Source organism: Anopheles ziemanni, chromosome 3, assembly GCF_943734765.1.
Source record: "Anopheles ziemanni chromosome 3, idAnoZiCoDA_A2_x.2, whole genome shotgun sequence".
In the NCBI taxonomy this organism is placed as follows: Eukaryota; Metazoa; Arthropoda; class Insecta; order Diptera; family Culicidae; genus Anopheles; species Anopheles ziemanni.
Window position 1 is genome coordinate 23,425,090 of NC_080706.1, and position 26,055 is coordinate 23,451,144.

Genomic DNA, 26,055 nt, shown 5'->3' on the forward strand with positions numbered 1-26,055 from the left:
AATCAAGTTGTGCAAGTTTCAGACCTGTACTATTGTTTTTCGCTAAATGCCGTATAATGGAAATTGATCGACCAAAAATAAATCCGCACAAATAACTGGAGCGCCGGTGGAGAGATTGGCAAGGCCCGGAATCCATAATAAAAGCAAAGAAAAATTTACAAGTATTTTTATTTTGTACAGTTATACATAAGGTTTGTTATAAAAATAGGTTTTTACTTTTTGCGTGTTCCCTGTTCTTATAAATTCACGTACTTTTTTTAGCCGATTTTTCGACCTGCCATTATTCCAAGGTTGTCTTGGAGTGGTACTGGGCCAATAAGATCACTTGGTACCAAAACCAAATTTCCCAGAGTTTCACCCCTTCGAAAAAATCTGGGCAATCACAAAATTTCGTCTTAGACAAAGTGGTGAAACAGTTACAGATGTTCTTGGCAAAAGGAAGTTAACGGAGGTTGCGAAAACGGAGTCCCATTCCACGACATGGGCGTTAATGCAGGAAACAAAAACAAAATACGTGAATTTAAAAGAACAGGGAACACGTAAATAGTAAAAACATATTTTTATAACAAACCTTATGTAAAACTGTACAAAAGAAAAATACTTGTCATTTTTTTTGTTTTTTATTTTAATGTGTTCCTGGTATATTCAATTTGCTCAGTTGCCTTGGTGTTATAGTATTTTGTGCGGATTTATTTTAGGTCGTTCAATTTACATTATACGGCATTTAGCGAAAAACAATAGTACAGGTCTGAAACTTTCACAACTTCATTGTTACTATTCATTAATACTACTAAAAATATTAGTTTCAGGCTGATGCTACTAGAGGCGCCGCAGTAGCGCGCTTTCTTTGGCTCAATTTACTATGACCCCGCGTCCACACGGCATAGTAGCGTAACGATTTTGACACTCCGTCGTAGTGGAAATGTTGGTCGAGAGGCCTTAGCCACGGCCATAAAAAATTGTTGAGACTACGACGGAGTGTCAAAATCGCTACGCTACGATGCCGTGTGGACGCGGTCTGAGACAGGCTTTATTTAGGCTACTTACTCCTAGTTTATCGATTACTCTCTTATATTGTTCGAACTCTAGCAAAATTAAAAGTGTCTTATGAGCAAAGAAGACTAATTAAAACATTCCACTGATATTTAAACTTACAGTGTGATCAAATTAGCCACATTTGAAACAATTCTTTTTCAACGTATCTTATTTCATCGATCTACCTGGTTTGTACTTATTGGATTGTATTTATTTATTACAATAGGGATAGCCTGGTCGTTTTGCTTAATGTTCTATCATAACATAATATGATTGTGCCATCAGTCTAAGTATCAGGATCTCTGTTTTCCTTAATCGAGGATGACCTACACTGGGTATGAGATTTGTACTGTATTTGCAAAAATTGGATTTGTGAAATGAAATGAATGAAAACTAAATGAAAATTAAACTACGCTCCACTTTCTATTCAGATCTGACTTCCATTGAAATTCCTCAATATGTACACAACCATAGGGAACACTGAAACGTTTCTAAACGTTTGAGAACATTTTTTCCATATTCTTCTATATTATTCCATATAAAAACCCACGCACTTCTTCGCGTTCAATGGCACTTCCGTGGAGCATTCTTTCCTACTGTGCTGCTTAGAATTTTAATGTGCAATCATGCAACTGCACCGACCTAGCGATCGAGGGGCGTACGGCGTGATTGAAATTCTGTATGAATCGATGAGCGCCCGCAACATCTGAAGCAAGATCGATGGGAGGGTCACACAACTAAATGGACATATTCCGCGCCCGAGCCAGCGAACGTCCAGAAGAACCTGCAATCTGCAAGGGAATGCCAAATAAGAACAAACATTCTACAAATGTCATAACGAAACGAGCCCCCCACTTCGCGCTCCCACAGCTAATCCGAGCCGGTTTGTAAAGGTCCCAAAATGGACCAGTTTACCGGCACTCGACCGCCACATCCCCGGGACCGGTATTGCTGCTCGCTCCCTCAAAGATCCTGTGGGGTGGAGACGCACGAGATCCTCACTGCTGCTGCGCTTCCTTTCCCGTCCAATCTTTGCGCGGGGTGATTTGAGAGAGCCAATGTAATTGTGTGTAAGTGCCGGCGATACCGAAGCGGCGATCGCCCATCGTGGCCCAAAGCAACCGACCGGCCAGCCCGTTTCCGATTGGCGAGCATTGATGGGCAAAAAATCGAAGAAGAGGCAAACAGGGAACACAAAACCGATACCTTCCCGATAATCGGGCCCCTTGGCCCAGGGGAATGCGTCTCCGTGGGGCCCATCGGGCAGGAATATAAGACGTAAGAAAAAGGTCCACCAAGACCTCCGATCGGCCAGGGTATAAATACCGCTGCGCCGTCGGGCTGGACAGCTTATTAGTGAATTTTGCGTCGTCCAAGTTGGACCGGGTAAGTGTCTGCACGTGAGTGGAGCGTTGCGTTGTGAGTGTTGCGCGAGGGATCGCTTTGGCCAAGATCAAGTTCAATGGCAGCCCGCGAGACTGGGAGGCAGAGGACCGAGATTAACGGTATTTGCTTACCGGATGGCCAGCGCAGTTGGGTGAAACGGGATTGGGTGGGCGATCGTGTGTGTTGTTGTTTCGCGTTCGAGCTTTTTTGCGATCGTTAAAATTTGCATAAAACAAACATAAACGATTGATTGTAAGAAAAAAATCGAAAAATACACACAGGCCAAGAAAGCTATGCTGGTGAATTCTTGATGTGGGTGGTGGCGGAACGCAGAACGTCGTCTGGCCGTTGGTAATCGTGGCAGTGAAAAATGGCCCCGGTGTGCCGTGCACCCGTGATAAATGACGGCAATTATGTACTTATACTGGCGTGTTTATCGTTTGCCAGTGAGTGATGAGTCGTGACAGGGACAGGCACTGGAATCGGAAAGGCGGAAAGATCTAATTGTGGAACATTATGCTATTATGTGGCTTGGCTTGATCGGATTGCACTTGTAAGAATCAATAGAAGGTTCGAGGAATGTAAATGTTCCAATTAGTGGGTCACCTCGTTCCATGTTCAAAAACAAAAAAAATGTGTGAAACGTAATCTTGTCGCAAATTCTAATGAAAAACAGGTTAAAATAAATCATCAATATTGTAAATCGATGGTCATTTTATCGATGAGTGTTAAAATGTAAACCTTCAATGTTTAGTGCAGTGTGTCCTCGTGCTCCTCCTATCGCTGCGTACCCCATTTTACTGAAATTATTAATTAATAATAATTATATTAAAATCAATCATTGATCATGTCAACAATACAAGCATTCAGACCAAAACAACTCCCAAAGTCCAGTCTCAAAGTCCATCAAACATGCCAACACATACGGTCAACAGTAGAAAACTGCACAAACGAATTACCTAACAGTTTTGTTTGTCATATAAACATAAAGGAAAGGAACCATTTGATAGCACCTGATATTTGCAGAAGAAGCTACATCGTTTTCATTTCTTGACCCTTCGCCCGTCGTTTATTATTCCTCTCAGGTTGCGACAATGTTGGGCCAATCGCGGGTGGTGGTTCTTTGTCTGCTGGCGGTGCTTCCGCTTTTAGCAGCGCAAGGTGAGTGAAGTCGACTCCCGACGTCTCCGATAGTCCATTGCCGAGGGGAAAAATATAATACAATCGTTTCGTTTAACCATCGTGCATTACGGCAGGTCAGAAAGCACGTATCGTATGCTACTTCAGCAATTGGGCAATCTATCGGCCGGACGTGGGACGCTACACGATCGGTGACATACCGGCGGAGATGTGCACGCACATCATCTACTCGTTCATCGGGGTGGACGACAGCAACTACCAGGTGCTGGTGATCGACCCGGAGGTCGACCTGGAGCAGAGCGGGTTCCGCAACTTCACCGATCTGCGCCAGCAGTACCCGCACGCGAAGTACCAGATCGCGGTCGGTGGTTGGGCCGAGGGAGGAAAGAAGTACTCGGAGATGGTGGCGCAGAAGGAGCGCCGCCAGTCGTTCATCGCGAGCGTGGTGCAGTTCATAAAGGTGTATAATTTCGACGGCTTCGACCTGGACTGGGAGTACCCGGGGGCGGCCGATCGGGGCGGCAGCTTCGGCGATAAGAATACGTTTTTCTACTTCGTCGAGGAGCTGCGGCGGGCGTTCGATCGGGAGGGGCGCGGCTGGGAGATTACGATGGCGGTACCGGTGGCCAACTTCCGGCTGCAGGAGGGCTACCATGTGCCGGAGCTGTGCGAGAACCTGGACGCCATCCACTGCATGACGTACGATCTGCGGGGCAACTGGGCCGGGTTTGCCGATGTCCACAGTCCGCTGTACAAGCGTCCGCACGATCAATGGGCGTACGAGAAGCTGAACGTGGTGAGTGGTTCTACGATCGGTAGGGCAATAAATTGACTTTGATTTAAGGAGTAACTCACACTGGGCCTTTTTGTAAATGTATCCCTTAGAACGATGGAGTCCAGCTGTGGGTCAACTATGGATGTCCTCCGAACAAGCTGGTAGTAGGAGTTCCCTTCTATGGTAGAACCTTCACGCTGAGCGCCAGTACCACCAATCCAACGCTGGGATCGTACATCAACAAGGAGGCGGGTGGTGGTGACCCGGGACCGTACACTAATGCTACCGGATTTTTGGCGTACTACGAGGTAAGTAGCACGTGGTCGTAGCTAATAGCTCTATGCTCATGATACCCACATCTCACTCCCGGGACAGATTTGCACCGAGGTACAGGACAAGGAAAAGGGCTGGACAACAAAATGGGACGACGTAGGTCTCTGCCCGTACGCCTACAAGGGCACGCAGTTCGTGGGCTACGAAGATGTGGAGTCACTGGAGCACAAAATGAACTGGATCAAGCAGAAGGGCTACGCGGGTGCGATGACGTGGGCTATCGACATGGACGATTTCCACGGCCTCTGCGGACCGGAAAATGCACTGATGAAGGTGCTGTACGACGGCATGAAGGATTACGTAGTGCCCGAACCGACGATCACCACCACTCCAAGGGTAAGTAGGAGCGATAAAATCAACTATTGAGCAAGAAAATATAACCGTGTGTTTGAATTGCAGCCCGAATGGAATCGACCACCATCGACGGTCTCAACGGAAGACGATCAACCATCGAAGCGTCCGGCGGCAACAACTACCACGGCTCGTCCAAGACCGACCACAACGACGGCAGCACCGATTACGACGACAACCCGCAGAACCACCACGCGCACGACCACCCGCAAGCCGGTCACAATTCTTCCACCGGAACCGGAGGATTCCGGCGAGGACCGTGAACCGGAGCCGGCACCGGCAAGCCCGGAGCGGGAGGACGAATCGGAGATTGACTGCTCGGGCTATAAGGACTTTGTCCCGTCGGCCGACTGCACCCGGTACTATCGGTGTGTGCACGGGCAACCGGTGGAGTTCACCTGCAAACCGGGGACCGTCTTCCATACGGCGCTAAACGTATGCGATTGGCCGGAGAATGCCGACCGGATCGAGTGCCGTTCAAAGGCCAAGCTGCTCGGGGATTTAGCAGACAAGTAAACGCCATCCGTTCCAGGGACGCCACTATCGCCACGAGCTGGTGGTGTTTTCTTTTTGTATTACTTATGAAATAAACCTGTAAACATTAAGCAAAGACTGTCGACCGTTTGTGGTTTGGTTAGTTTACTTTTTTTACCAAACAACCGGGGGTTGATTATGTGAACACTATATTCCCATTACATAAGGCCACTCCAGCGGTTTATTAAAGGATTATGTTTTCCTCATTCTGGGGCTTTCAATTGGATCTATTTCCGTGGGTTCTTATTTCAATCTAAAGCTTTGGGAAACAAGATGTAAATCACTCAAAGTCAATTTAAAAAATATGATTAAAATGTTTCTAAAGCACTAATCAATCAGAAATCAGATTACAATCTAGAGGGGTTTTTCCGTAGGTTTCTCCCAATGTATAAATCAATGTTCCTTCGGAGGAATTGGTGCTAGTTTTATGACTATACATATGTGCATCCAACTGTGTGTAAATCACTCGATCCATTCCAATAATTTAATCAATCACTGAGTCAAAACAATTTTCAAAATATGTATAACTGTTTGTTTGATAATTTTTGTTTTGTTTCAAGCGATAGTAACACGAACTTAACACTAAAATACATTGCTTGGAAATATTGTCTGAATGCTTTAAAGATGTTTCCAATCTGCAAACGGCTAAATATACTAGAAAGTACATTTGTTTACTATATTTTGCCGTTTTTAAGTTTTTCATACACCTCTTGATCGTTCATAAGAATAAAGGGATGTAAAACAAAATAAAAAAACGCAAAAAGATAGTCCACACAATATCCTAAAAAATAGCCGTTTACAGATTTGAAATCTTTAAAATAACGAACCTCTAGTGTGTTAAAATGACCGCTAAAAAGCATTCTAGGTGTGGTCAAGTTGGTTCTCGGAACTGGTCGTACAGAGAAACCTCAAATTTTTGTTTTAGATGTACCTTTGGATTTTAAGAAAAGCATTGTTTTTTTAAACAAAACTCTAAACTTGCTTTGTGGTCAACATGAACGCTGTTTCGATTCCAGTGTTAATAGCATGTTTTTAGAATCTAGAATTTGACTCAAACTTGATATCGAGGGAATAATTTGACTCATACCTCACACAAGCAGAACCGCGAGAAGAACAATCTGAGGCTATTCGCGGAATAAAGCAAAGATTAACGTCGCCAAACAGTAGAAGACGATCGTCTGGTTTCAGCTGGTTGTGTTTTATATCGGGGTCACTACTACGCCTCACTACTACTACTAGGCCTCAAATCATTATCATCTCCAACTTGGACATGCTTCAGCTTTCAACATACAAGCCTGTTGGAGCGTTTGAAAACAACTGCATCACATCTTAATCCCTTTTTAAGGGATAGAAGTGTCTAAACAAATGTCGGTCAGTGTAATAATAACACTATAAGATTCACTACACCACAGGAATTATCACGTTCATTCTTAAAGTTACGCACGTCTTGGGTAGCAAGCGAAGTTTTAATAATACTTTTTATGAACTTGCTTGTTTGGATGTAAAATCAGCACTGAGAAGAAAACGGTCAGCAGATGTTATTTCCCCTCTTCCGGACATTCGTTTTAGCACTTACTTACAAACAGTCCCACTATCTCATGTTTATTATCGTGTGGGTTTCCCACCGGAAACCTGACCCCGTGCGCTACAGGTACAGCGAGTGCATAATAAAATACTGTCGTGAGGCGAACGATGCTTTAGTTTTCTCGACTCAGGATTTCGATCGCAGGCCGGACCATCGTCAGTCTCACAGTAGTGTTCCTCGTGATAACATCTACTTCGTCGCAATGGCTGCCTCCGGTACGTGGTTACGACATCTGTCCAGACTAGAGCGCGCGCATCTCACCAAACCCGTTTTACGCGATTGCGTGGGGTGCATTTATAATACGATCGCATGTACTTAACGCTCGACTTCTTCTTTTCTCCTGCAGCAACGACGTGCTTGACATTCCTGCTGGCCATGACACTGGCGCTACAGAGTTCCTTAGCCAACCGGCGCATGATTTGCCACTACACCACCTGGTCGCAGGGACGTGCCAACCCTTACTCCTACCGGATCGAGGACATTCCAGGCGACCTTTGCACGCACGTGGTCTACAACTTTGTCGGTGTGGACAGCGAAGAGTACGAGCTGACGACGCTCCAGCGCGAGATCGACATCGTGCAGAACGGGTTCGGCCGGTTCATCGATCTCAAGCAGCGGTTTCCGGATCTGAAGCTGCATGTGGCCATCGGCGGGTGGGATCACGGTGGCGAGCGGTTCAGCAAGATGGCCGCGTACCGGCAACGGCGGCAAAAGTTTGTGGCGAGTGTGATGAAGTTCATGTCCCAGTACGGGTTCGATGGGCTGGAAATTGTCTGGCTCTACCCGGGTAATGAGGAACGCGGTGGTGCAAAGATCGATAAGGACAACTTTTACTACCTCATCAGTGACCTGAAATCCGCCATTAGAAAGGCGAAAGCTTCGTGGGAAGTGGCAATACAAGTGCCAGCAGATCATACGAGATTAGAGCTCGGTTATCAGCAGGACGCGTTGTGCGAGTAAGTGTAATTTCCCGTGATTGAGTACTCCCCTAGTGCCGCCGTGACAAGGCTAACTTTTTCCCACGTTTCTCAATAACTTTTCACCAGAATCGCTGACTACGTCCATGTGATTGGATACGATCTGCGCGGCTCGTGGACCGGATTCGTCGATGTGCACAGCCCAATGGTGGATCGCCCGCACGATCAGGGCATCTACGCAGGAATGAACGTGCAGAATGGTGTTGCGTCGTGGCTACAGAGTGGCTGCTCTCCGGACAAGGTTATCCTTGGCGTTCCCTTCCTGGGTCGCACGTTTCTGCTGCGCAATCGGGTGGAAAATAGCCTTGGCGCACCAGCCCGGGGACCGGGACCGAAGGGACCGCACACGTACTCCGAGGGATACATGGGGTACTTTGAAATCTGCGAAAAGTTCAAGCAGGGTAACTGGAGTCAAATGTGGGATTCGATTGGCCTGTGTCCGTATGCCTTCCGAAATTTCCAGTGGGTCGGCTACGAGAATGAGCGATCGCTGCAGGAGAAGGCCCAGTGGGCGATCAGCCAAAAGCTAGGTGGTGTTTATGCGTTCTCGTTGGACTTGGACGATTACCGGGGAACCTGCGGTGAGCCCTATCCGCTGATGAACGCAGTTTCCAAAATAATCAAAGGTTCGAGTGGAAATAACATAGTGTCGGCATTGGATCGGTTTGATCATTGACACCGTTAGGAATTAGGCATTTTGTTACTCAACCTAACCTTCGATTCAATGTGCTATCAAGTAACACACTATCGAAGGTATTGATCTATCATAATTTATTATTTAATTATAAATACTTTTTTTAAAGTAAAAACGCATTTAATCAACTTCGCAGTGGATGATAGTTCTTTTTTTCAAGAACAATGACCCTTCTTTTGTCTTAAAGACGGTTGCAAAAAAAAATATATATAATAAATAAGTGACACATTTTTTTATGAAAATTTCTTGATTATTATGACATAAGTGGTTTCCACAGGGAAAACGACGCGTTTCAGATTTCATAAGTATGTAATCAAATGTGTTTTTTATCACGCAAAAACTACACAATCCGTATCATTGTCTCACACATAAAACTGAAAGAAACCCATTAAGTAGAATACATTAAACTTCTAATAATAGAAAAGATTCTTAGGTGAAGCAGCGTTTTGGTTATAACTCGAAAAATATTACCGTAAATCCTCGTTTCTTCAGTGTGTAACGCTCGATTAGCCACAATCAGAAGCAGGTAATTCCCTATTTAGGATGATTCATCCCAACGAAAATAAGGTTCTGCCATTTTGGAACTAATCTCGCAACGGATCCGACCCGTTTTGGTATAATCTACCAGTGACCACCACAGGGAAACAATCTCGCGTCATGGGGTGTTTTTTTGTGCTGCGTTTCAAATGGTTCCCTGCGAATGCTCCGTTGTATTAGTTAGGTGCGCTTCTGATGATTGCTTGATGAGGTTCAGCTATAGTGACCAACCATCAGCTCGCTCATCTTCAGTGTATTTGAGCAGCGCGAGGTGATCGCGTCCGGTCAATCGTAGATCGGAGCTAAAAGACGACAGTAACGTGTTTTTAAAATGATGCGGTTGGGTGAGTAGAGATTTACGAGATTTAGTTTTCGTTGAACTCACATCAAGGGTTCTGTTTCTTCAACCCGTCATAGGTATCCACTTCGTGACACTTGCTGTGCTGCTTGCTACCGTAGCGAGCCGTATTGCCGCAGCCCCGCGGTTGGTTTGTTACTACACCAACTGGAGCCATGGGCGACCGAAGGAGTACTCCTACCAGATCGAGGACATTCCCGGTGAGCTCTGTACGCACGTCGCGTACAACTTCGTCGGGGTGAACGAAGACACATCGGAGCTGGTGTCGATCAAACCGGACTTTGACGATGTCCAGGATGGGTTTGGGCGGTTCCGGGACCTGAAGAAACGATTCCCGGATCTGAAGCTGATCATGACGGTGGGAGGCTGGACGCACGGTGGCGGACCGTTCAGTAAGATGTCCGCCTCGAGGCAGAGCCGCCAAGTGTTCGTCGCCAGTGTGGTCGCCTTCATGGAGCGATACAACTTGGATGGGTTCGAGATCGTTTGGCTGTGGCCCGGGGCACCGGAGCGTGACGGCAGGAAGCAGGATAAGGATAATTTCTACTACCTCGTGGACGACCTGCGGCATGGGTTCCAGCGAGCCGGCAAACCGTGGGAGGTATCGGTGCAGGTACCGGTCGATAGGGCACGGCTGGCCACGGGCTACAGTCAAGAGTCGCTGTGTGAGTAAGTACCGCTATGAGGAATGCTTCCCGCGAAACTAGCAATAATCGTACGCACGTTTACGCTACAGAGTGGCCGACTATATTCATCTCGCCGGGTACGATCTGCGCGGATCGTGGGGAGGAGTTGCAGATGTCCACAGCATGCTGCGCCGTCGGCCGCATGATCTCGACTACTTCTATACCTTCAACATCGAGGACGGTGTCGAGTCGTGGGTAAGCCACGGGTGCCGACCGAACCAGATCGTGCTCGGACTACCCGTGTACGCTCGAACCTACACGCTGCAGAATCCGGCCGACACCAGTCCCGGTGCGAAAGCGACCGGCGCGGGTGAAACCGGTCCGTACACCAATGACCCGGGAATGCTCGGGTACTTCGAGCTGTGCGAGAAGTTCAAGGACGGCAACTGGACGGTGGCGGTAGATCGGACGGCCGAGTGCCCGTACGCGTACCGTGGCGACCAGTGGGTTGGCTATGAGGATGAGCAATCGCTGGAGGAAAAGTCGAAGTGGGTGACGGAGAAAGGCCTCGCCGGTATCTACGTGTACACGCTCGATTTGGACGACTACCGGGGAAAGTGTGGCGCTCCCTATCCGCTTGTAAGAAGTTTGCACAAATTTATCAAAAACTATCCCAAGTCAGATGAGGATTTTGATTTCGCTATATACCGTCTATAAATTGTGTGACATGGTATTTAACGGCATGTTTATGTTGGTAAGGAGAACACAAAACAAAAAAAAAATAATGCTTGTAATTCACCAAAGCGTTGTTCCAATTGTCAAAATAAATCTGCGATCATCTTTGAAACCCGAGCTTTGCTCAAAAAGATCATTGGTTATATTATAACATGATCGGCTCACACCTTACAAATCAATTTCTTATTCTTAACATATGTCAACGCAAGAAAATATATGTATAAGAGATGACATAAATATCCTGTATGGACAGAATTATAAATATTCGTCCATTCAGGGCTGCGTAGAAGCGAATACTTACATTCTGTTCTAATGTGTCTGTTTTTTCTGATCATGTTTTTTTGTGGTCAGAATCAACGTCCCGTTCCAACAACCGTTGATAACCTCTGCCATGAATCAGCAAGATAACATTGACGCAGGAATTGACCGAAATTCGATGCTCAGTTCGCTCTTCATCACCTTCATGCCGATTGGTCGCGTAGTGCGCTACCCGTTTGAGTTAGTTGAAAATTGGCCTTCTTCGAGGGTAAACCTTCTTCGAGCATTCGCCGATAGAGTTAGTTGAAATTTGGTCTTCTTCGAGGGTAAATGTTTCAGAGGAATCTTCTGCTGCCGCCAGGTTCCAGTTGAAAATGCCGATCACCGGTAAGTACCGGTGGACGACAGGGAATAAACCTGTTTGGTCAGTTTTATAAGTGCGAACGAACCCGTCGTCAGCGGTCTTGGATGGAATATAAAAATTTGTTAATTGTGTGTGCGTGTACCGGACACTGGTTTTTGTTCTTCGTTTTTTGGTCTTGCCGTTCCTAAGACGTGCGGCCACTTATCAGCGTGGTGCTGCTGGTGCATCTGACTCTGACTGGGCTGTCTACGGTGCGCGCCGATGGTGACACGCGGCTCGTATGCTACTTCACCAACTGGTCACCGGGAAGATCCGACGAGTATGCGTTCAACATCAACGACATCCCGGTCGATCTGTGCACGCACGTTTCGTACACCTTCGCCGGCATCGATGAGCACACGTTCGAGCTTAAGTCGACCGTACCGAGCTTCGACATTGTGCAGAAGGGCTACGACAAGTTCTCGAAGTTGAAGAACAAGTATCCGGACCTCAAGCTGTCGCTGGCCGTCGGTGGTTGGGCGCACGGTGGGGAGCCGTTCCAGAAGATGGCCTCATCGCTTGCCTTCCGGGAGATATTCATCGCCAGTGTTATCGAGTTCATGCGTCGGTACGACTTTGACGGCGTCGAAATGGTGTGGCTGTGGCCAGGAAGCCCCGACCGCGGGGGAACCACCAGCGATAAGGACAACTACCACAGTTTGATTTCGGAGATGAAGGAAAGTTTCCGACGGGCCGGTCACGAGTCGTGGGAGGTGTACGTGCAGGTACCCATCGACCGGTACCGGATCGAGCTCGGTTACCACCAACGGCAGCTATGCACGTAAGATGACCTGTAGTTCTGAGGAGAGAAAGTCTACGATCACTAACATATGCCTTCCGATTTTTATTCCCACAGAGCGGCGGACTACGTTTACATCACCGGATATGATCTGCGTGGCTCGTGGAACGGCTTCACCGACGTGCACAGTGCCATGAACAACCGGCGTTTTGACTCGGGCGCGCTACGAGATCTTAACGTCAAGGGAGGTTTGCAGAATTGGATCAATAGTGGCTGCCCGGCAAACAAGATTGTGCTCGGCGTGCCACTATTCGGGCGAACGTACACCCTCCAGGATGAGAGCAACCATGGGCTGGCGGCTCCGATTACTGGACCGGGCAGTGCTGGGCCATATACCAACGAAGGCGGCTACTTGGGGTACTTCGAAATCTGTTCCGCAATGAGACAATCTAGCTGGACGGCCGAGTGGGACGAACGAGGCATGTGCCCGTACGCGTACAGTGGCAACCAGTGGGTTGGGTACGAGAACCAGACCTCGCTCGAGGAGAAGGCCAGTTACGCCAGGCACAAACAGCTCGGAGGCATGTACGCATTTTCGCTGGACCTGGATGACTATAGGGGCAAGTGTGGTACACCGTATCCGTTGCTGAATGCGCTCAGGGCGGCTTTTAAACCCAAAAACTTGTGTTCTGACGCAAGCAGCGGATTTACATTGGACCGCGAACCTTGCGACCTTGAATGAACAGTAGCTTCTTAAAAGAGAGTCAGGTTTGAGGTAACCGGAAATTAAAATAAAATTATCAAATGATATTCAATGAAGCGTATTGATTTTCGTAAATATCAACATTTAATCTAGCATTCAAACTTACTGAGTTACTATGGCTGGTAATTAGTTTTTTGAACTTTTTTGTATGTTTGTGCTTTTAATAGCATGCATTTTTGAAATAATCGAGGCAGACCGTCACAAAAACTGGCAGGAAAGAGACAGATTGAGGAAAAATGTTACGCCTACAAAGTAAATCGAAATTCGCTGAACTAAAAACTGTGAGCAACTAGTTTTCTCTTAATACATAAATTGTCCAGAATAAATTTTACATAGTGTAGACATTTAAATTTACAGAGTATTGAGAGTTAGATTGAAATTAACAGCAACAGTATGAATTATAACACGTTTCACAAACAAAAGCCATGTAGAGGTAAAATAATATGTTTTTTACAAAATCTGAGCATTTCTTCTTTGGCTCGGATAAGTGACCAGATTTGCTTTTCGCAAAATATCTAGGGACTGGGGTAGGGGATGAAATGTTCATATAAAAAGAAATAAAAATAAAAAATAGTATCAAATTATCAGCCACCAAAAACTGGTTTCCGTGTAGCTTCGAGACGACAAGTGGGGAATTTTACAGATGTGTAAAAGCCCATAAGAGAGTGTCCTGAAGAGATAAAATTTCGGTACCAAAACCCGGCAACTCGGAAAACCCCCGGAACTCAGAAAAAACATTATGAGAAGCACGATGATGGTTTTTGTTGGGGTATCAGGTGTTATGCTAACGAAAGTGGCATACAAAAAATTAGATTACGATACGCTTGGAATTATAAATCACTGCTTTGCTTGGGAATAGTAATTTAAACCTACTCACTCAGACAAAAATTATGCTAGTCAGTGTGGCGTCGGTTGACTTTATTTGCATGGTAATAAACATCCCTTCTTCACTTAAAGTGAGTGAGTTAAACAGTGTATGTGAGAACGGGAGAATGTACCACCATGAGCCGGTTCACAAAACAGGTATAGACCCGGAGCTGGCGCTTAACTAGTCGATGCACGTTAGCACGAGATGCATAACGTACTTGGACGGCAACGGGAAAGCAAGTCCCGATTCGAAGTGATGTGTCTATGAAGTAGATTAAAGCAAAGTGATCGTTCCACAGCTTATCGGAAAGAACGAAGTTCGTACGGGCATCATGAAGAGTATTGCAACGATTTTTGTGCTTTTGTGTGGGGCAGTGTGGGGTAAGCGTGTTTCCAGCTTTGGTTAATGTGTCCCAGTCGAGGGTGATACTAATTATTGTGTGCATTTTTGCTTATCGTATTCGTCCTACAGTCTGCGAAGGGCGACTTGTCTGCCACTACACCACTTGGTCCCGGTTCCGACCGGATGAGGCCGCCTTCCAGATCGATGACATTCCGGGCAAGCTGTGCTCGCACGTCGTGTACAACTTCCTCGGCGTTAACGAGACCTCGCATCAGCTGGAGCTGCTGCAGCCAGACTACGACATCGGTGAGCGAGCGCTCGAGCGGTTTGCGGCGCTGAAGGAAAAGTACCCGCAGCTGAAGCTACTGGTGGCCGTGGGCGGCTGGGGCCATGGCGGGGCCAAGTTCAGCGAGATGGCCAAGTTCCGCGAGCGGCGCAACCAGTTCATCGGCAGTGTCGTGAAGTTCCTGCATCACTACCGCTTCGACGGCATCGAGCTGGTGTGGCTGTATCCGGGTAATTTTGACCGGGGCGGCGCCGTTGAGGACAAGGACACGTTCCTCTACCTGGTGACCGAGATGGCGAAGATCTTCCGGGAGGAGAAGAAGCAGTGGGAAGTGATCGTGCAGGTGCCGCTCGATGTGTCGCGGATGGCGGCCGGCTACCATCAGGAGGCCCTGTGCCAGGAGGCCGACCATGTGCATATGATCGGGTACGATATGCGTGGCTGGTGGAACAACTTCGCCGATGTGCATAGCCCCATGGTGGCGCGCCCGCACGATCAGGAGGTGCAGAGCTTCGAAAAGGTGAACGTTGGGGACGGTGTGGACGATTGGCTGGCGCAAGGGTGCGCCCCGGAGAAGCTGGTGCTCGGGGTGGCACTGTTCGGCCGCACCTATCTGCTGGACGATCCGCTCGACAACACGATCGGGGCGGTGACGATAGGGGCGGGCGATCCCGGTCCGTACACCAACGAACCGGGCTATCTGGGGTACTGCGAGTTCTGCCAGAATCTGACTAGCAGCGAGTGGACGCAGAAGTGGGACGATGTCGGCATGTGCCCGTACGCGTACACCGAGACCACCTGGATCGGGTACGAGAATCAGCGTTCGCTTGAGGCGAAGATCGACTACGTCAAGCGGAAAAACCTCGGTGGTCTGTACGCGTTCTCGCTCGATCTCGACGACTATCGGGGAGAGTGTGGCGATCCGTTTCCACTTACCCGCTTCCTGTCGCGATACCACGACGAGACGAAGGTGAAGGAATGGCACATTTTCTCCTCAACCACCGAGAAAAATCAGTCCAACGCAAGATAACCTTAGTCAGTAGCTATAGTAAATCAAGCTGAGTAAAATATACAAAATAAACCATGCTAAAAATTGTGAGTCCATCTCATGTTTCACGTTTAATTCGAGCAAAGAAACGGGGACTAGGTTTGTTTTTGTGGTTCGGTCAAACCGGTTCGAGGGCACCAACACGCTCGCGGTGACCGTGAATATATATATTTCACCCCGCGACGCAACTGTGCTGACATCAACAACAAACCATCAACGCCTAGGAAAACCCATAGTGAGAGCTGGAATTCCCTCCTCCGTTGCACTTCGCTGTTGTAAACAAAGGGAAACTACATCTCGACTCCGGTGTTAATCAATGCGGGGTAAATTTAAGCGGAGATGTTGAACTTGATGAACCAGTTGCTCGTGTAGAGTGATTCAGCCAAACAGACGTACCACCAGTTTGTAGTAATGGTGGTGTTGCTCCACCAATGAATGTAGCCAATCCCTGTTAGCTCCTTAAAACGATGGAGTGTTTGCATACTTTACACATTGAAAAAATGTTTGAGCTTGTCTAATAAATCACAATTTATAAAATAAACTATTGTAATTACACTACTATAATATAAATAGTTGACATGCTATTTTAATGCGGTACTGAATGTATTGTAAATAAAAGTTTTCCATACTCCGTCATAAATTTGATATGTAAATGTTTTGTTAAATATACTAAATCTATAAATCGAATGTTGTAGACAAGACATGAAATTAATTTTTAACTCATTTTGTATGAAACACTAGTCAAACATAAATCCCATGCCTTTGATTTAATTCTAAACATATTTGTTTAAAAAAGGGTGACACAAAAGTTAATTAAAAATGAGAATGAAGCTATCTTATGGAAAAGCTATTTTTCACATTTTTCTAAAAATCTAATTGGAACTAATTGAGTAAAACAGAGAAGCGTTCCATTCCAACCGTAATTCATACTATTGTTTTCAGGGTTTTTAGATTCTTTTAAGGAAATAAAATATATAAAAAATTTAAAAAAACATGTTAAGGAAAATATTAACTCATCATTGAGTTCTAGTTTTTCGGTTTCAACTAAATTGAAATGTTTGGATGAATTTGCACGGTATATTGCACAACATCTAATCCATTGAATACATTCAGCATAGCAGCAAGAAGTGTACAGTAATATTTTAAAACAAATTTGTTTCTGCATACATGTTTCAACTCAAAATCAATTTCAACTATTATATAATTCAAATTTATGCAACCAGAAGTCAAATAAAAAGTTACTCATGACAACATTTCTGCACGTGGCGGCCAGTGAAAAGTCCCCCATGCACGGACCTACATTAACTCTGGCAGACCAATTGTCACAGGATCCGAGGCAGACGCAGGGCACACTAATCTATGCCGGACACCGCGGCGTCCCTGTATTTGCACGACGTGTGCGCTATTTTTTGTGCGTCTGTCTCTAAAATTAACCATGGAGGTATCGGCTTCTCTCGCACTTTTTAGCGCATCTCTGTAACTTTCCGATCCCGCTCTCGCGGAGCTTCCTTCTAAAGATTCCTTCTTTCTTTTTTTATTGTCGCTACCGATAGCTTCCCTTTGAGAGTTCGTTTCGCCAGCCCGCTAGCTCCCCGCACCGGAAAACCGGAGCGGCACCAGCATGCCGTCACGGGGTGCGCGCGATTCGGGGTCGGGAAATTCGGCAACCACCTAGCTCGAGCACTGCCAGTTTGGCCAGTGAGTGAATCTTCGAGCATCGTCCGAGACGCACGTTGTACGTGATCTATTTTGCGGTAATTTCAAGCTTGGTTATAAGAAGGAGAGAAGCGAATAAAGCCTTTTGTGGGGAAAACTGTGCAATAAGTGCTTTGATTAAAATTCGTGTCAGTTGAATAAGCTGCCGGAGTGTTTTAAAAAAATTAAATCAGCAATAAAATAAATTTAGAACCTGGGTGTTCATATTCAAAACTATCGAAAAAGTGGTTTAGCTACAGCTGAGAAGTCATATATTATGTAGCATAGTTGTGCAATGTTCTGCTTTACTGTTACCAGTTTTCCGAAGATCTCTACAAGCCACATACAAATATCTAAAAATATGGAAACAAGTGATCGGTTCGAGGATCTTCCAAGGAAAAATATAGCTGGCGTGTGGATGTGCTACTGAGTGTGTGTGTGTCTGTGTGCTTTTGCTGGTTTTTGTTCGATAGGAATTGATCAAGCAATAAATTTTTGTGAGCTCCTGTAAACGATTCGGTGGATCTGGTTCACCAGCGCATGGCTAAATGGCTATTCAGTGATAAAAAAAAAGTTTTGAAAAAAATATTTTATTAAAAATAAGTGCGAAAATATTTATTTCCCCTCTCCGTCATTCATTTTCTTGCAGTCATATGTAAGTGAAACAAAGCAGAACGCAACGAAGTGAGCAAAAATGCAACGAATCTCAGTGTGGGTCCTGCTGGGCCTAGCGCTGTTAACTCTTAGTGCATCCGGTAAGTACCCGCGGTCGGCTTTGGTCTGCACCGGGATCAGCTGAGCCAAAAAAGGGCCAACCAAGGGCGGTCGGTCGCTGGAGGTGGCGGCGCGCGACGGTAGTGAAAATTGCACGATTATGTAACCGGTTATTATGCAACTTGGGCCACGAACGATCAAATGAAGCCGAATGCCCGGTGAATATGCGCGATCGTGGCGCAAAAACGGAGCAACTGCTCACGACGCTCGCGGATGGGTCACGTGGGGGTGCTGCGGGGTCGGATGGGTTGGCCACTCGGGGAAAATAGAGTGGGAGCGGACCACACATCCGCGTTGGAGGGTCGTCCCATGGCGAGAGAGGTTAGGGAGTTATTTTTAACCTCTTCCGAACTGGTGGACCCACGAGCTAACTACACATGGATATATATACTTATAAACCAGAAAAATGTGACAGGTTCGTACCGTGCTCCGGCGGTGACAGACTTCGGTGGGTCCGAGGGTTTTTTGGCAGCAGGAATTAATTTTTCCCCATTTCGCCTGCGATAGATTCTACGCCATCAGATTGGCGGCGGTTCATGTGCACTCGTCGCCGGACGGCCCGCTAAGCGCCGCGGCAGAATATTGTGTCGCTGCAAACCAACCGACCGAGATGCCGGACCGGCCGAGGAATTCGAGCTAAGCTCATCCGACGCCAGCGGCACTAATTGATAGCAAAGTCCTCGGTGAATAATTTGGCTTGGCCACACCGGGCGTTACTGAAAATATGCGCCCCCCAATGGCATACCGACACCCGAGCGAACCGAAGGGAGTACGTTTTGTTGTTAGATTGGTGATAAATTCTGCGCTGGCCTTGATGCCGGCCACCGGCCACGCACCGTTGGAGGGAGTTTCAATTATCGGCTCACTCACGTCATCGATCTTTCGGTGGTTTTCCCGCACGCCACCGGACCGAACCCACACGCGCGGCGGGTGACGAGCGATGCTTGGGAAAGGATATTTTTAGGGCGACGTGTCCGTGACAACACTTGCTGGTGCCGGTTTGCCCGTTTTTTAGTGGTGTTTTTTTGGCATTTCGGTAAAATCCCTTCTGCGTGACCCACCGTCATTCATATCGTTCTCCGAATGGACGAAAGATGAGCCGTAGGCGAAGCTCACGCGCTGGGTATTGTTAAAAGATTCTCGTATCCTACCATTGAAGAAACCGTTTCTGACGATACACGTCGATACGAGGGAAAAGAAGAACCGGAGCTCGGTTGATGTCATATCGCACTGCACCACAACACAACATGTGCAAACGGCCAAAGCACAGACGCCATCGGCCGAGAAGGCCGATCGCGCGTTTGGCTTTACTCTATATTTCTTTGGCCAGCCAAACCGAGCGCACTAGGCGCAAAATAAGAAAATAAAATCGGTCTTTAATTGCTGCTTTCTATAATTAACCGTTCAGGAGCGTGAGAAATTGGTGCGCTCAGAGATGTGCTTGATAATAACTGGCAGGACTAGCTGTGTGTGTGTTGCTAGTTACGGACAAAAACAGATACACGGAAAATCTTAAATGGACGGATTCCGAGGGATTTTGGGGCGACAAAGCCTCCTAACGTGAACACGTGTTCGACGTGGGTTTCTTTGGTACGGCTTTGATTGCTCGACATCAAAGCCCAGGACAGAAACGCTTCCAATGGTCAGGACTGTTATTATTTTAGTTTTGTTTGAAAACGCCGATCATCAACCGATCTGACCTCCCGGCTCGAGGACACCCTCGAAAAAGACCATGCGCCCCCATCACGAGAGTGGCTAACATTTGTTTTCCGTCGCGAGATTAGTTTGACGCTAATGTAGCACGCCGCGTTCGACTCGAGACGATCTTGACATACATTTTAGTGGTCCAGTATGGTACCGCTGACGAGATTAGTAAGGCGTACGGCAAGGTCACTATTTATAAATGAGAACGCCGATTTTCTAACCGAAGAACGGTTGGTTGCCTGTGGGGTTACGGCGAGTAAAATCGTACCCGTGATTGGTTCCAGGGAGCGGGTAAGAGACGCACACCGAAGGAGTGCAAAAAATAAAAATAAACGATCAACATCTGTTCTGATGGGTATGGGAAATGTGTATTGTATATATTTTTCCCCACAAATTTACACCACGATAATGATGCAACCGACTTTGAGCTATCTTAACCGTATGTTGTCATCGATTGGGTTTAGAGCTACCGATGCTAATCGACACGATGATGCATCGTATTAGAGGAATAAGGCAAGCACTCGTGCTATTAAACTTTCCCTTCCCCGATAGGGTTACACGTGAGTGCTGAAGCGCCTACCGAGTACGAATGCCGACCGTACATCGAGAAAGCAATCCAAGATCTCAAGACCGAATCAGGTATGGGTGATGCTAGGCTGAGGTAGCCAGTGGCGTACGAACCAACTTAACACCACGTTTCTTGCAGCGGAAGTTCCCGAGAACAATGTCAGCACAGAGGATCCGATCGATGTAACCAGTCAGGAGGAGGATGACAATACGGCCGCGGAGGAACTGAGCATCGAGGAAACGGACGCTGCAACGGACGATGTTTCGGAAGAGTTAACTCCCTCGGAAGAGGTCCAAGAGCAGCTGTTCGCCGAGAACGTGGACGAGGCCGCTGCGGATTCCGAGCCGGCGAATAATGGCACTGGCGAGAATGATGACGATGAGGATGATGATGATGATGATGATGAGCAGGCAGATTCGGACAAGGTGGAAGTCTCGGAGGAGAACGGAGCCGATCAGACCGATGCGGCTGCAGACTCCGCTGAGGAGGAAACTGTGACCGATAGTCAGGAGCAGGCGGACGAGACGAATGAGGAACTGAACGTTTCCGAGGAGGCCGAGGTCGAAGCCGCATCGGAGGAGAACGAAGATTCCGAAAATGCGCCCACGGTGTCCGAGGAGACGGCGTCGGAGGAATCCGCCAACCAAGTGCTCGAGCAGAACGCTGACGACGACGAGGATGATGATGATGAAGACGATGATGAGGACGATGGGGAAGCTGCTGACGCTACCAACGAAGACGCCCAGTCCGACGAGCAGCTTACCGAGAGTCAGGAAGAGCAGCAGCCCAGCAGTGCCGAGGCCGACGAACAGGTAACCAACACGTCTCGATTGATCATGTTGCGATCTATGTTATTTATCATTTTCCTGCATCCATCCGCAACGAGACGACAGTCGGATGGTAATGGTCATTTTATTCCAATGTGAAAGCTTTCTGTGCCAGGTTTCACCCCAGCAGAACCTACACCTCACTCGCTTGTTGTACCCGAATTTGTTTGCATACCGTGATCATTCTTCTTACATCACAAACACCCTCTCCCCGACCGGCTTCTTTTCATCCGTTAATGTTGCGTGGCCACCGTTTTATCTTCGCTTATCTCGCTGCGGACAATATTTATACCATTCTCTCCAAACCACTGCCAGGATGTGGACACTGTGAAGAGTGTCGAAGATAAGTTGGAAACGGAAGAAGATGACGATGAAGAGGAAGATGATGACGATGACGATAATGTAACAGAAGAACAAAACATCAGTGCAGAAAAAGACAATGAAAATGATAATGATGATGATGATGATGAAGATGATGATGATGATAATGATGAAGATGAAGTTGAAGATAAAGATGACGATGTAGATGAGGAAAATGCAGTGAAAGGATCATACGACGATCGCGACACGGAAGAAGATAAAACTGAAGAAGAAGATGATGATGAGGACGATGACGATGACGTAAACAGTGGCGATGACCAAACTGTCGCCAGCTCTGAGGATGCAGACGCGAATGTGGTAAGACATAGGAACAGACGTAGACCGCTGCAGTTTCATTGCTAAAACAGTCACATTTTCGTCAGGAAGGAACAAACTCGGAGGAGGAAGACACGACCGAGGGACTCAGCGGCGAGGTTAAGGAGACGGTAGCTGACGATTCGGTTACCAGTGACGAAGTGGAGGAAGAGGATGAGCAGACCCCTTCGAGCACTGAGGAACAAACTGAAACGGTCAGTGAGGAAAAGACCGACGCCACCGACAGCACGGAAGTGACCGCGGAAGAAAATGACGATGATGAAGATGATGATGAGGAGGAGAAGAAGGAGGAAGATAAGGTGGTGAATGGAAACGGTGACACAGCAAGCGAGGAGGAGGATGAGGTACGATCGATTAAGTGGATCATCAAGTGACGAGATGGATGCGGGATGGAATGATGGATGATGTTCTCCGTTTTCGAGAAGGGGGTGGGCGATGAATAATGGTGTTTGATTTTTTCCCAGGACAATGAAGAAGCTGCCGCAGATGCTGAGGGTGATGAACAATCTGAGGAGCAAGCCACCGATAGCCAGGAGGAACCCTCCGTAGAAGCTGTGGAAGAAAGTGACGAAACCAACGACTCTGCCACTGTGGAAGGTTCGGAGGAAACCGCGCAGGATGAGGAAGACGAGGACGAAGAGGTTGTGAAGGAGAGCGGTGAAGAACAACTCGAAAGCACTGAGCAAACGACTGAGTCTGCTGAGGTGGCCGACGAGGCAGTGAGCGAGGAGGAGGCAACGTTGAAGGCGGACTCCGAAGAAGGCACCTCCCAGGAGGGAGAGGATGCGGTCGAGGCAGCTTCCGAAGAAACCGGAAGCGACTCGGACAAGGGAGAGTCGTTCCCCGAGGAAGATCTGCTACTGGTAATGAAAATAATGCTTTATCTATTTCATAAGCACGAGCTGTTCAACAATGACGCGTAGGAGATCGCTTCTGGCAGATCTGCCCGCGCGGCGCAAGTATTCGTTAAACGTCCACGTAATTTTGATTTTCATATACCCATCCTCTTCTGTCTATACGTGTCCTCACCAGGAGTACGAAATTCCGTCAAATCTTAGAGATACCTCGCACATCTACGAACTGCTCAACATCAACGACGACACGTCGGCACGGGAGAAGGCGCTGCAGGAAACGGCGGACGTAATCTTGCGCGACCTCAAGCGCATCTACGACAACTCGATCAAACCCCTCGAAACGCTGTACAAGTATCGCGATCTCAGCAACCGTCACTTTGGCGATCCGGAAATCTTCTCGAAGCCACTCGTCCTGTTCATGGGCCCATGGAGTGGCGGCAAATCGACCATTCTCAACTACCTCACACACAACGAGTACACGCCGAACTCTGTCCGAACGGGTGCGTATTGCGTCGGAAGGTGGGCTGGGGATGCAGAACGGTGATGACCATTGTTGACCGTACTCGATCTTTCGGTTTAATTAACCTACAGGTGCTGAACCGTCGCCTGCGTACTTCAACATTCTGATGCACGGTAACGAGCCGGAGGTCTTGGACGGTACCCAGCTGGCGGCCGATTGGACCTTCTCGGGATTGCAAAAGTTTGGCCAGGGGTTGCTCGATCGGCTCCGTGGCCAGAGGCTGCCCAACAAGCTGCTCGAACGGGTAAGTAGCACTCTTCTGGGTGGTATCAACAAAGCATCTAAGAAACGGTGCTAACTTGCGGCATTTATCTACCCACCTTCTCGCGGTGGCAGCGCAGCTGTTGCGTCGTCTATCTAACAGAGGTTGACATTTCGTGCATGGCACGCACCCGCCGGATTGCGACAAACTAGCCCGAAATAGATTGTATATGCTCGTATACGGCGTATAACTCGGGGGCTATTTTTAAACGCCACGCCGATTCTCTTAGGGTCACTAAATACTTTCACTGTCAGTCGCGACCATACGGGTGGATTCGATTCATCACCAACGCGTAACCCTTGACCGCGACCAACGTAACGGTTTGTGGGGTGTACTCATCGTGAATCTCTTGTCTGCGTTCCATTGTTACAGGTCAACATCGTCGAAATTCCCGGCATTTTGGAAGTGCGCAAACAGGTGTCGAAATATTTCCCCTTCAACGATGCCTGCCAGTGGTTTATCGATCGCGCTGACATCATCTTCCTGGTGTACGATCCCTCCAAGCTGGACGTTGGACCGGAAACCGAAGCCATCCTGGATCAGCTCAAGGGACGAGAATATCAGGTAAGTTGTTGGTACCTGTTGGTTCTAAATAAGTGAAATGATAACTGATAACCATTCTACCGTCAACTAGACACGAATCCTGCTCAACAAAGCTGACCAAGTGAAGCCCGAGGAGCTACTGCGAGTCCAGAGTGCTTTGATCTGGAACATTTCGCCGCTGATGTCGTCGGCGCAGCCACCGGTGATGTACACCGTGTCGCTCTGGTCCAATCCCTTCGAGGTGGGCGCTCCGGTTCGTTTGCTGCAGGCACAGGAGCGCACGCTGCTGCTCGATCTTGGACAAGCCATTGACAAGCGAATTGAGAACAAAATCGCCAGCGCACGTCGCTTCGCTGTAAGTTGCCATTTTCCGATGGTCTAGTGAAACCGTATTGGTGAGAAATGTGTGACGTGTATTTTTTTCTCCGCGTTTAAGGTACGTGTTCGAAACCACGCCAAGATGGTTGACTGCTACCTTACCACGTACTACAACCAGAAGACGCTGTTCGGCAACAAGAAGCAGACGGCCGAGAAGATCATTGCCAGCCCCCAGGATTATCATATCTACGAGGGCCTTTCGACGCTGACCAACATCTCGCGTTACGATCTGCCGGATCCGGAAGTGTACCGTGACTTTTTCCACCTGAACCCGCTGTACGAGTTCAAGAAGCTGTCGGAGACGTGCACCTACTTCCGTGGGTGTCCCATCAACAAGCTCGACGTCGCCATTGCCTACGAACTGCCGGAGCTCGTCGGCAAGTACAAGAAGGTGTCCGAGGCGGCTCTTGCGAAGCTGGATGTTCTCACGCCAACATCCGATTTCAGCAAGGGGAAATCGAGTAGTTGAGTGCAGAGCGCACACTATCCGTACGATCGAAACAAAACCAAACCAAAACAAAAAATTGCATTCAATGCGTACTGTTAAAGTAGTGTAGTTCGGTATACTTAATTATTATTTTCTCTAACGTTGTTTCTGTTACTACTCCGTCGTAGGTTTAACGTCAACCACAATGTCCCGTCCAATTTGGTGGCATACAAGTCCGTGCTTTCTTTGATTTCAAAAGTTCTATCTAATTCTTAACGAGTTTTGGGATTGTATTCAAACGAATTCAATTAGCTTTACAATCGGAAACGCTTTTACTGTTGTATCATGAACAGAGTTTGTTGCAATGGGATTATTAACTTTGACAGCAAACATATTTTAGTTTACAGTTTTGTTCGTTTGGCACATTTTTGATCGCAAAAAAGCCTAATCTGTTGGCCATGATGAGACAATGCGACAAATCAGCGTCTCATACGTTGTAACGTGTGAGCAGAAGGAGAGCGGGATCAGGAAGGGCAATATAAGAAAGCGTGTGCGTGCGTATCGCAAACCAAAGATGAAGTTTACCAATGTGATAATGATGGGCCGGAGCTTACGAAGACATTGGATTTAATTTACCCCATCGCACTACGAGAAGGGTAACAGAGAAGAGAAGAAAATGAAACCTCCAAGAACGGGTGTGCTTTAGCCGGTGCAATCCGTGACTCCAGACCAGACTGATTGATCCAGGTGAACAGGTAACGATGAAGTCGAAGAAAACTAGGCAATACTATCGCCGGAACACGATGATAAAAAGTAAATAAAAATGGTAAAATGTAAAACCAAATTTCGGCTGATGATTCATATGAGTTTCATTGTCAGAATTAATTGTTTAGTCACAGGATTGACCTCAACTTTAAATTAAAACAAGATTACAATAGAAAACTAAATAAATTGATATGTTATACCAAATCGTTCATTTCGCAATTTGTACGTTAACATTTATCGGAAAACAACATGTAAATCGGTGGTAAGTA

General features: G+C 47.3%; 5 protein-coding genes across 5 annotated transcripts; all 5 read left to right on the forward strand.

Annotated features, from left to right (window-relative positions):
• The first annotated feature begins 3,515 nt into the window (after positions 1–3,515).
• On the forward strand, positions 3,516–5,536 carry LOC131284365 (endochitinase-like). The gene is made up of 5 exons (XM_058313220.1): positions 3,516–3,582; positions 3,678–4,357; positions 4,447–4,644; positions 4,712–5,005; positions 5,069–5,536. Exons 1-5 carry the CDS (start codon positions 3,516–3,518, stop codon positions 5,534–5,536), a joined length of 1,707 nt encoding a protein of 568 aa, XP_058169203.1.
• A 1,805-nt stretch (positions 5,537–7,341) lies between these two features.
• Positions 7,342–8,792, forward strand: LOC131284366 (endochitinase-like). Its single transcript, XM_058313221.1, has 3 exons — positions 7,342–7,354; positions 7,486–8,095; positions 8,186–8,792. Exons 1-3 carry the CDS (start codon positions 7,342–7,344, stop codon positions 8,790–8,792), a joined length of 1,230 nt encoding a protein of 409 aa, XP_058169204.1.
• Positions 8,793–9,681: 889 nt separating this feature from the next.
• LOC131284368 (probable chitinase 10) lies at positions 9,682–13,208 on the forward strand. The gene is made up of 5 exons (XM_058313222.1): positions 9,682–9,691; positions 9,765–10,374; positions 10,442–11,040; positions 11,878–12,508; positions 12,584–13,208. Exons 1-5 carry the CDS (start codon positions 9,682–9,684, stop codon positions 13,206–13,208), a joined length of 2,475 nt encoding a protein of 824 aa, XP_058169205.1.
• Positions 13,209–14,428: 1,220 nt separating this feature from the next.
• LOC131284369 (endochitinase-like) lies at positions 14,429–15,785 on the forward strand. The gene is made up of 2 exons (XM_058313223.1): positions 14,429–14,477; positions 14,569–15,785. Exons 1-2 carry the CDS (start codon positions 14,429–14,431, stop codon positions 15,753–15,755), a joined length of 1,236 nt encoding a protein of 411 aa, XP_058169206.1. The 3' UTR covers positions 15,756–15,785.
• Positions 15,786–18,162: 2,377 nt separating this feature from the next.
• LOC131284370 (midasin) lies at positions 18,163–25,063 on the forward strand. The gene is made up of 11 exons (XM_058313224.1): positions 18,163–18,223; positions 20,499–20,585; positions 20,653–21,306; positions 21,703–22,019; positions 22,085–22,381; positions 22,502–22,900; positions 23,070–23,391; positions 23,483–23,655; positions 24,046–24,237; positions 24,308–24,571; positions 24,653–25,063. Exons 1-11 carry the CDS (start codon positions 18,163–18,165, stop codon positions 25,061–25,063), a joined length of 3,177 nt encoding a protein of 1,058 aa, XP_058169207.1.
• The last annotated feature ends 992 nt before the right edge of the window (positions 25,064–26,055 follow it).